Source organism: Apaloderma vittatum, unplaced genomic scaffold (genome assembly GCF_000703405.1).
Source record: "Apaloderma vittatum isolate BGI_N311 unplaced genomic scaffold, ASM70340v1 scaffold1796, whole genome shotgun sequence".
Taxonomy (NCBI): Eukaryota; Metazoa; Chordata; class Aves; order Trogoniformes; family Trogonidae; genus Apaloderma; species Apaloderma vittatum.
Genome location: NW_009719795.1, coordinates 23,333 through 34,238, shown reverse-complemented (window position 1 = coordinate 34,238; position 10,906 = coordinate 23,333). Strand labels below are relative to the sequence as shown.

Sequence of the window (10,906 nt, the reverse complement as noted above, 5' to 3'; positions counted from 1 at the left end):
CGTCTGTGGGCTGCCGGGGCAGGAGGCTGCTGGTTAGCGGGTCAGAGTTGCTGTGCGAGGCCTGGTGAGAGCTCTTCTTGCGCGTCTGGTTTGTTTTTCCTCTTGGAGCTGAGGGCGGTGAGCCCACGAGGGGGCACCAGCCACCGCTGGAAATCTCGGTCAGACTTGAGGCCCTTGGAAGGGAAAGCTGGCAGGGACCTGGCGAGGGGAGCACCCGGGGGGCCATGGGGGCCGGTTAGTACTTCAGTACGAGGGTGGCAAGACTTTGGAATAAATTGCCCAGAGATGCTGCAGCTGCCCCCTCCCTGGAGGTGTTCAAGGCCAAGTTGGACAAAGCCTTGAGTAGCCTGATCTAGTTGAGAGGCGTCCCTGCCCGTGACAGGGGGGTTGGACTAGATGACCTCTAAGGTCCCTTCCAGCCTAGGCCATTCTATGATATGATATCCTATGATATGACTCCATTCGTAACTTACCTACCTGTTGGGAACTGACCACTCTATGATTCCCCGCTGGGTTTGGGTTGTTTAAAGAAAAAAAAAAAAGTAAAATAGATACTGCTTTTTTTTAACTTTTGTGCATATGAGGATGGCTGCAAAGATGATCCAAGGGCCGGAGCACCTCGGCTCGGAGGAGAGGCTGAGAGGGTTGAGGTTGTTCGGCCTGGAGAAAAGGCGGCTCCGGGGAGACCTTAGAGCGGCCTGTCCGTGCTCAGGGGTACGGGAAAACGGGGAGGGACTGTTTACAAGGGTGTGTAGGGACAGAACGAGGGGCAATGTTTTAAACTAGAGCAGAGTAGATTTTCAGGAATAAGTTCTTTACTGTGAGGGTGGTGAGACCCTGGAACAGGCTGCCCAGAGAAGCCGTGGGTGCCCCCTGCCTGGGGGTGTTGGAGGCCAGGCTGGACTGGTCAGTGCGAGGTGTCCCTCCCCGTGGTGGGAACCTTGGAACTCTGTGATCTTTAAGGTCCCTTCTGAGTCAAGCCACTCTCTGGTTCTGAGATATAAAGAGTACTGTGTTTCTGCCAAAGAGAAACAGAGGTGTAGATCTGGAGTCTCTGCTCTAAAGGGAATTCTTCCCAGAACCAGTGTGCAGATGTACATGCTCTGCTTTACTGCACAGTATTCCAGTGGGATACTTGAAGTATTTGCTGTTTTCTGGAGTGTGCGTAGTTTTTTTATTTCATTAAGAACTCAGTGTACTTTGTTTATGTTGTTCTGAGCTGAAAACCAGTTGAAATGTGAAGCACCTGCTGGTTTCTCCGATAACAAAACGGCAATGACAAAATCAAACTTTATTTTATTACTTTTCTATATATTGGTGCGTTTTCCATGTGTATTTTACTGATACCTTGTGCTGTAACTAAAAATAGGTCCATTTTGGCAAGAATTGAAGGCATGCACCACTTAACGTTAGGTCAAATGAGTCTCTGTTAATATATGTTCCGAAGAAAGATATATTTTTAAAAATTTTAGTTGACGCCCCAGTAAAGCTTTTACTTTTCCTGCCCCTGTTACCTTGGCCTCTCTGCCGTAAAGAATATTTGGATATCTTACTTTTTTATTTTCTGAACTACCAGCAATACTGAATTTGGTCAATCATGTTTTTCTAGTACTCGTGTTATAGATCTTGCTTTTACCAGAATGCTGAAAACCGTGCCCTTAAGGAAAAAGGGATACCCTGTAAGGGTGGCAAAATGGGGACAAAACATCGTTATTGTTTGTTGAATGGTTTTTAACACAGAAAAGCTGTACTTGAAATTCCTTTGTCTCCTTGGCCTTCTGCCTTCCTGAGGGAGTTCTGGGATGAGGATGTGAAATTTATGTTCTTTTCTGAGTTTATTCTGCAGCTTACATTGAGGTGTATGTTTAGCTATTACTCTGATAGAAGTGCTTTTGCAAAGAAGGATTTTTAAAGCATCCTTTAATTCAGCTGTAGAGAACATTTTGGTCATTTAAGTTGGAACTCTGTAACTTCAGGGGTTTTAGGATATTTTTGTCTACACGTTTCTTGCATCTGTTGAGGGAAAATGTTAACTTTACAAAATAGGGGTGGAATTTGATATTGTGGACAGTATAGTGATCAGAAAAGCAAGACAGTCCTGCAGGAAAGTAATGCTGAATAAAAATAAATTAATTCCTGTTTATTTCACCATTTAATTCATCATTTATTTGTCAGATCCATACAATCTCTGCGTTGAAATCAATGGTAAATACTCTAGAGCTGTCCCTTTGGCTCACAGAGTGCGGATGGAGTTGCTGTTGCAAAACCCTTCTGAGATTTTCTGAGCATCCTCTTTTTGCGAAGTCATTAAAGGTGTTTGCAGAATTACAAATGTTGAATAATTTCAGTTTGTCCTGAGTTTAGCTAAAAAACCAGTCCTGTTAAGTGATTTTTACTTTCCAGTTTAGTCTCTTTGAAAAGGCTGCACCCCATGTTGTGACTTCATTGTAAATAAAGGAAAAAAGTCAGAAACCAACTTGCTGCAGTGCTGTGCTCGAGGATAGTTGGAATAAAGATTCCCTGAAGAGCAGTGGGAATTTGTATGATTTATCTGCAGTGGTGTGCACATACCATGAAAGCTTCCTCTTTACTACGTATTTTAGTGGTTTTTGTTTTTTTCTAAAGAAAAGGGTAATAATAGATGTTGCCCTAACGGGGCTACCATTTTCAAACAGAGAACATTGTTTCCTGAGGTCTGCCTTTCAAAATGTTCAAACAACCCGACTAAAAGTGGTTAATAATAATGTCTCATAAAAAGAGAACTCTTTGAACCGTTGTTATTTACTTGTTTCAGGTGATGCTGTGAGCACATGAATAGTGAGAGAGGACTCTTGGCTGCCTCTGTCATTTCAGTCCAGAACTCCTGCTTTTTCTATCCTGCTTGTCAGAAATGCTTTTCCAGGCTGGTGCTGGATTCTAGGAGGTACGTCCTGGTTTGGGGATCATTAACTGTAACTGTCAGGGGCCTTGGGAGTCTCCATTAGCAGAACACAGGTTAAAACTAATGGGTGAATATTTAGCCATCGTAGCAATAAGTGCTAATTTCAGATTTTTATGTTACTTACCACTTTTTAGTTCTTATTGTATTCCAGTAGGTGCTTGGATGTCATTACAGATCAAGAGTTCTGTTGCATTCAGAGCCATGCCGTAACAAAGGACAATTTAGGAGAATAAATTATGTATGTTAACAGCTTCCAAGTGCCTCCCCAACAGTCCAGTTCTTCAGTGCTGTTCCTAAATTGGAAAGCATTGGTTGAAAGCCTCTCCAACCATTTTTTTTTTAAATTTCTTCTCATTTTTTTTTGTGTGGTGCGACTGGAGTCCTGTATCACTCTTGCATTTACTGTATGTCCAGAAATGTATGAGCATTCCTTTTTAATCCCACTGATACATGAAATTTATGACACATAGAAGAACAGTAAATCAATGAATGTCATCACTAAATTGACGGAACTGACTATGCAAAGCAAGAATATCCATGGTTTCAGATGCTGAGTTAAAAGATAACTGTGTTGTTTAGTGATTTTTTTAATTCAGGAAGAAAAATTCCAAACTGGAACAAAACACGAAAAATGGAGGTGCAGGGAATTCAAATTTCCTCCCCAAGAGGTGATTCGAAGCGCGCTGACTCCAACTTCACAACAGGCTAGCGTTTAATGAATCAGTACAAGAAGTCAGAGGGATTCTGTCATGATACAGACCCCTTGCTGAGTCTGTGGCAAGATTAATGCCTCAAGGAGTAAAGAATAAGAAAGAATCTCATAATTTGTAATGGGATATTTGATATATTGTAGTTGTAATGCGTACGCCTGCAGATAAGTCCATACCTCAGCAGTGATTAACAGAAGTTCATGTATTCAATCTTTTTTTTTAATCCTTTTACTGTCTTGTCAGGTTTAACTGTCTAAAATGTGGCTGCACAGGTGATGTTGAAGATGCAAGCTACAGATACAGGTTGTCCCTGAAGATTGCTGACACTAATGATTTGTTTGACGTTACTGTGTTTGGAAGTTGCTTAGATCCATTCTTTGGGGTCACCGCAGAAAATCTGCAGAGGTGAGGAGTGGATTGTTTCTGACTGTGTAGCTGCTACTTTTTCTTTGGCTTGAAAAATTGCGGTGAGCGTAGATGCTGGGGAGACAAGTGGGAAGAACTGCTGAAGTGTTCTCTTCCAGCATTTCCTTGGTACCCATCACCTTGAGAAAATGCTGAAGTTTGGATTCTTCCTGAAATCTTGAAATTCTGAGGTGAATTACTTCTACATAAGAGATCCTCCACTTGTCTAGTGAAAGCAGCTACCACCTGCTAAGTGACCTTCACAGTTGGGTTGGTTTGGCTTCTTCCTTGCATCCTTCCTGCTTTCGGATGGTTGAACTTCCTTTGTCTAATGTCAGATTACTAAGCTGACTTTTCCAGAGATTTAGTCGTATTTTCTTCCTCAAGATTTCAGAAGAAGAATCTTAAGGTAAAGATAGAGCCTTTGGGTTTTGTTTTTAACGGTTTGGATTTAAAAAAAAAAAAAAAGTAGCATGCTTCTTATAACTAAATTTTCCTTTAGCAAGGAGGGATTTCTGGGAAAGCCTGTTAGTCCACACAGCCTGACCACCCACATTATAAGGTTGAGACTTTCTAATATGTGAAACTATTGGGATGGCATATTTGGATACATCCACTGCTTTCTCTGTTCTGTTATTTTCCAACACCTTCTGTTATCACTGGGTCGAAGATGAGCACTTTTAAAATCCTGTATTAGCAGCATTAATAACGTACTTATGGCAGGCATCCCACACTAGACTGCTGTGCTGCTGTCAGCTGTGAAAACCAGAGTGATTTCCGTGTGTTAGTATGGATGCCCCTGTTGCTGTAAAGGTGGGGGCACAAAGGATGCGTAAACAACAGCAGCGTATTGCCAGCGTTACGCAGTCGTGCTGGTACAACAATCAGGGTCGCACCCAAAAGTTGTGTGTATATTAAATCTGTTTGATGTCGTTGTTTTGTTTGCTTCTATTTCACTAACAAATGAAGTGAACTAAACAATCAAATTTATATTTTTGTGGGTTTCTGGTTTTGGTCTGTGCCGAGTTTAAGCTACCAGAGTATCTTTTCTTCAGCCCGTGTCCTACCTATACTGCAGCTAAAACACTGTGTAAGGCTTCCTCTGTTGATCCAGTACTTCTACGTGTTTTTACTCAAGGTATATTCAAGACCTAAATCAGCTGTCAGGAGAAACAAGTGCAGATACATCTCTGGGAGTGTTAGTTCAAGCAGTGGAAGCCTGTTTCATCGGAAAAAGATTTATATTTGGAGTGAAGGTAACTTTTAATCCACATTACTGTCTCCTAAGGATTTTTTTCATTAGCTTCTAGCCGGTTGGGGATGTAGACTGCATTACCAAAGCGTCATGTACGACATCTTTGGGGAACTGGAGAAAATTTAGGGCTAGGACATGGGAAGGATTCCACTCCTCTTCCTTCAGACTCCTGTGTAATCACAGCCGCATCCAAAAGTCATGTTGAATGGCAGTACTCAGCTTGACAGCCTGTCAGGGCTGCTTTTCAGAGAGCCTGAGCAGTGCCAGCTCCTGTGCTTGTCAGTAACAGCTTGGAGTCTAAAAATCCATGTACGGTTCAGGCAAGAAGCAGACTGTCTTTTCAAGTACTGCCCTGCCTTTCCGCTGACATACACTCTCCTGGTGTCTGAAATGCAGAGACAAGCACATCCCCTTGCTGCATTTTGATATTTCTGCATTTAAGAGCATGTTTAAAAATATTGATAAAGTACAGCTGTTGAACATATGCATCTGTGGCTCTTTTATGTGTTTAACAGACTTTGAAATATTAGTTCTTAGTCATATTTCCATAGAAACAGTCTTCTAAGTTCTCTTCCAGTGGTGCTTGTGTGCATCATTCATATTATGAAGTCTCTGAACTAAATCCTACCTGGCAGGTGTTTTTCTTCTCCCACGGGTACCGTGAGGTTTGTACCCGTGCTGATGGGCAGCATCTTAAGTAATGGAAGCTGGAGAACTTCATGGCTTAATTTCACTTAACTTTAACCATTTACCAGATCTCTGGGTCTAATGCCTGCACGTAGGATAAGTAATCCTACCCAGCAGCAGCCTCGTGGCTGCTCCTGCACACACAAGGACTGGAAACACGTTCAAAGACCGTTTGTTCAGTCTTTGGCTGTAGACATGTCTGAGTAGCTGTGTCCAGCTCTGCATACAGTTGAGCTCTCCCAGATAAAACTCGGCATCAACGTAACGTACTCTGTTGAAGACTTACCTAGAAGGGCATTGGCCTTGGCTAAAAGCCTTCAGCCTCAACCTTCGCCCACACTCAGGGAGTAGGAGGGTTGTTGAGTCTGAAGACAGCTATATTTGCTTTTTTGGCCTCTCTGGCATTGCCAGACGTTGAGGAGGAGGTGAAAAAGGGTTTATCCACTTCTCAAAATCATATCAAATGCCCTCTGCTTTTAATGTCATTTTTCACCTGTAATTTCTATGTAGAGAGAAGCAGATTCTGTAGAGAACTGCAGCTGAAGCTCCTTTGAAACGCTGCTCTCCAGACAAACCCAAGAAGGTGAAGGTTGTAGCTTCTTTCAGAGATGTAGCACATAGAAAATGCCGTGCTGGCTTTGCTAGCTGAGCTGCCAACGCAGGTGTCTGGTACCAGAGTGCTTTGTTTCAAGTACTGCCCAGTGCCTCCCAGATAAAAGAGCACTGGCCTTGGGCAGCTGGCCGTTTGCACAGAACTGCACTGAAGGAAGCCCGGAAGCACCCAGTGCCCTAAAGGGAGGAAGAAATTTTCTGGTAAGCCTGTCCTGAGAATTCTTCGTTGTTTTTCCAGCTCCAAAAGCTTCGTAATTACAACAAGCAAAGAACCTCTCGCTGTGATGCCCTTTATAGCCCTTGCCAGCGCTTAGTTCCCAGGGATTACTGCTTTGTGTGACAGGCTGTTTTGTGTCCTCTTCCCTGCAGATCCTGACAAAAAGCAAAACCTAAATTTAAGCCTGACTAAAAAAACCATGCATTAATTTATATTTATTTTTTTTTTGTCACAAAATAAAGCACTGCACTAAGTTGTTTTTCCTTTTTCCCTCCAGGGTTGTGCAAGGGAAGATGGAGGGCATTCTGCTGCCAGCAGCGTCTTGCAAAACTGTTCCAGAATTAATAGAAGTACAAAAAAACTTACAGCTTGCCAGATCTTCCTGCCAAACACTGCTGTTACCGGCTTTACAGTTATCAGCTACTTCCATCGGCTTCTGCAGTCGGCAAAATTCAAGAGCTGTAGTAACAGCTCTGACTTACCTGATGTGTCTTCAGCTCCAGTTGATGAACCTGTCAGCGAGCTCAGCAGCTTGTCTAGCCTGAGCAGAAACTCCTGTTTTGTTCATTCTAGTGGCAGAGAAAGTTTTTTAGGGTCCTGGCAGCCGTCCTTCAGCCTGACTTCATCTGTTGCTTGGGTAACAGCGGAAGACTTTCCCACTCTGGAGGTGGGAAAGCTGGTGAGTGAACAGCATGAACAAGAGGGGAAGCCTGACTCTGTAGAATTGTGCAATGTAAACCTCAACAATCAAACTCCTTGGGATTCACAGTTCTGCAGCTCTTCTGTGAAGGAAGGGGATAAAGAGGAGGATAATGAATTGAGCTCACAGGCTCGTCAGACCAACAGTGTCTCTGCAACTGATAAATCAGAGAGAGTATCCTCTTTAGAGACTGAGTGTTCACATGGAAACAATTCCACGTTGTTACAGCATCCCTCGGAACTGAGGGGAAAAAGCATTTACCTAAAGACTCTGAGTAGAAATTATTCTTACCCAGAAAAATCCCACAACTGCCTTTTTTACAAGGGAGATGCCTCAGCTTCTAATCATGTAAATGCAGCTGGGGTGTCTCAGATGGACTCTGTGCTTTGGGATGAGCTCCCATTCTCAGAAAGCCTAAATGAATTTTTAGCCAGAATAGAAGATGGTGAGAGTGTTGTAACATCACTCAGCCCTGATGCAGGCAAACAGGCCCTTACTGAAATTAGCAAATTAGGTGTAAATCTGAACAAATCGTATCCCAGGCAAACCCTAGTAGCTGGTGATTTGCCAGAAGGAAGCATCTCAGCAAGCTTCTTGCCACCAGTAGAGAATGACAGTTGGGAGAACACACTGTTTGCTTGTCTTCAGTCGGATGCAAATCCTCCGAGTGGTGACGTGTCACAATATGAGTCTTTCTCTAGTGATCTACCTTCAGCTGACAAGGAAGGGGGAGTGTCTTGCTTTATACCTAACCCTCATCCAACTGCTCTGTCTCAGTCCTCACCAGTTACATCAGAGCCTTCTGTTTCCAAGGGTGTATATGTACGGTCCAAAGAAGCAAATGTTGACATTTCAAAATCATCTTGGTCTTTTATTCCTCTGCAGTGTGCTGCTGGACATGGAGAAACCTCCTGTTTAAAAAGGACCAAGGTGACTACCTGTGTGCAGTCTGTGCACGATAGCTGTTTAACTAGTTGTGAAAACCAAGAAAATTCTACGCCAAGCCAAAGAGTGGATCTTACCTTCATGAGGACATGGGACTCTGATCCAGCAACTCCTAACAATAAAAGAAGGATATATAAAAGAGAATTAAAACCACTGACAGAACTGTCAGAAAACGCATTCAAAATTGTTAATAGGAGAGAGGTGCCGTGGAGTGATAGCTTCCCCGAAGGCAGCTACAACGCTTCTGCTGATCTCTTTGATGTGAGAGAGGTAGCAAAACCTGTAGAATTCTTAAATAAATCGTGTAATTCTTTACTAGAGGAAGATACTTTGACAGAAAAGGTCACACCTCCTGAACTGGTGCTTCATCCTGGAGATACACCCTGTAGAAGTTCAAAACTAAGCTCATCCCTCTTACCCAGGTCCTCTCCTGATTTCAGTCAGCACAGCACACCGGTCGCTTATTCCTTTTGTGAGTCAGGAGGCAATTCAGTTTGCACTCAAGACTTTGTTCCTTATTCACAGTCGACTCCTATGACAAAACCTCTCCAGAAACTGTGGCCTGCTGGGGAAAGAAGCTCTTTCATCACCATCTTCACCCCTAAAAATCCCACTAAAATCCATTCCAAAGGCAAGAGATCCAGGTCTTCCTTTCAAAACACACTGTTGCAGCAGCTCACTGGCAGGTTGGTGAAATGTGAAAGGCCAAGTAACAGGGAAGACAAGGAAAGCAGTAGCTCTCTTTCACAGCAGTTCCTTAACAGCCAACTGCCGGCCGACTCTGAAGAGTGGATCCCTCCATCTGCAAATAAAAAGCTGAAAGCTTCTGCATCTTCAAACTTCAAAGCAGTCAGCCGGGCTACTGACTTGCAATCGACCTGTGGGCACACTAGCAGGAATCCTGTTTGTGAAAGGAAAGAGAGCAGAGAAAATGATACGCATTTCCGAAATGAGAGATTAAAGCCTGGGGATCCAGCCAGGATTATAACAACTCCTGTGTCTGCAGGTGTCACTGAGGCCTGGTTTTTAAATGACACGGTCTTGGAAACTTGTTCTCCTTCAGAAGGCAAGAATCTCCTCTCAAATGCAAATTATTCAGGGAGTGTATTGGAAGGGGCATATGGCTGGTCTCCCGAGTTGTTCTTCCAAACACAGACTCCTTTTTCCAATAAGAAAAAATACTAAAAAGATATTTCTATACTGTGGGGTTTTAAGTTATTTTAAAGGCAACAGCCACTAGAAAACCCCCCAGCTATCGAATAATTAAATTATTTATACACCTATTGGCATATGTCTTCCTAAGATGAGTTATGTTTATTTGCAGATCTTTGTACGGCAGAGATGAGGGAAAACAGAATTTGCTAGTGTATTTTATTTTAAATTAACTCCAGAACGTGCAATAAAAATTTTTGTAAATGTGTATTTAATAGAGCTCACTTTATCACGTACAGGTAGGTGAAGCATTTTAGCTTTCAGTTTTGTCTTCCCATCACAAGAAGAACATCCACATGAGTGAATGTTCATCAGATGAACATCCAGATGAGTCCACATCCCCTCCATATTCTTACCTGATGACTCTGTGGAGAAGGGCCAAGTTTTCATCAAATAATTTCAAATATCCTTTGGGAGCCTCACATCTGAGCCCACCTGGGATCCTATGACAGGGCTGGGTTGGGGCGAGGGGACCGTCCTGAGAGGTTGTCAGCAGCTTCCAGCTTTCCTGTAGGCTTTTTCAAGTTAAAGACTGGCAGGATCCTGATAAGTGTCTTTCCTCTTCCTTGCTTTGGGATGTTCCACATCCTCCACCCAGAACAGCTGCATTTAGGATCATTGAACAGAGAAATCTTGGAGCTGCTGAAAGTTTGTAGGTCAGGTCCTACAGAAGGATTTGGGAACCCAATGGTCAAGCATTGCATCAGCCTGAAAGTGCTGATGTAGAACTGGAAGCAATTGTGCTTTTTTTTTTTTTTGAGATGTAGAATGAGCATTGTGATTCGTGACAAGCACAGTTTACTTGGTTCATTCTCTGCTACAAGATCAACATTTGATGTTCCTATGAGGCCTCACTTAACTTCTAATTCCCCTACTTAAGCCCCAGGCTCAGTGTTTTTTCAGAAGAGTTTTGTGTCTCTGCATGCAAGGAACAAATTGATACTGGTAACTGGCACGCTCACTTTAAGGTTATAAAGATGCCACCTCTGCCTTAGGTAATATGAGAGGCAGAAGTTGCTGGAAGTTAGAAGAGTATTGTGAGAATTAATCATTTTGTGCTTACTTGCTCCTGTATTTCACTTACTCTGTGGTGTTAGTCGCTGTTGGAGTCGGGGCTAGAAGCTGAAAGGCTTCTCTGACTTTATGTAGGTACCTCACCGGGGCACGCACACAAACCAGCGTGTTAAGGCAGGACCTGCCAAAGAGAAATGATGTTTGGGAT

General features: G+C 43.1%; 1 protein-coding gene across 1 annotated transcript; it reads left to right on the top strand.

Annotated features, from left to right (window-relative positions):
* The first annotated feature begins 2,810 nt into the window (after nt 1-2,810).
* Nucleotides 2,811-9,657, top strand: DDIAS (DNA damage-induced apoptosis suppressor). Its single transcript, XM_009870757.1, has 4 exons — nt 2,811-2,923; nt 3,895-4,056; nt 5,195-5,312; nt 7,105-9,657. The coding sequence occupies exons 1-4, from the start codon at nt 2,811-2,813 to the stop codon at nt 9,655-9,657; spliced, it is 2,946 nt and encodes a 981-aa protein (XP_009869059.1).
* Nucleotides 9,658-10,906: the final 1,249 nt, after the last annotated feature.

What these genes read in the sequence shown, in the direction of transcription:
- DDIAS (XM_009870757.1), top strand. Translation starts at nt 2,811, where the DNA reads ATGAATAGTGAGAGAGGACTCTTGGCTGCCTCTGTCATTTCAGTCCAG. An exon ending in ACCGCAGAAAATCTGCAGAG is followed by an intron (nt 4,057 to 5,194) that starts GTGAGGAGTGGA and finishes TTTTTACTCAAG; the next exon opens with GTATATTCAAGACCTAAATC. An exon ending in GATTTATATTTGGAGTGAAG is followed by an intron (nt 5,313 to 7,104) that starts GTAACTTTTAAT and finishes TTTTCCCTCCAG; the next exon opens with GGTTGTGCAAGGGAAGATGG.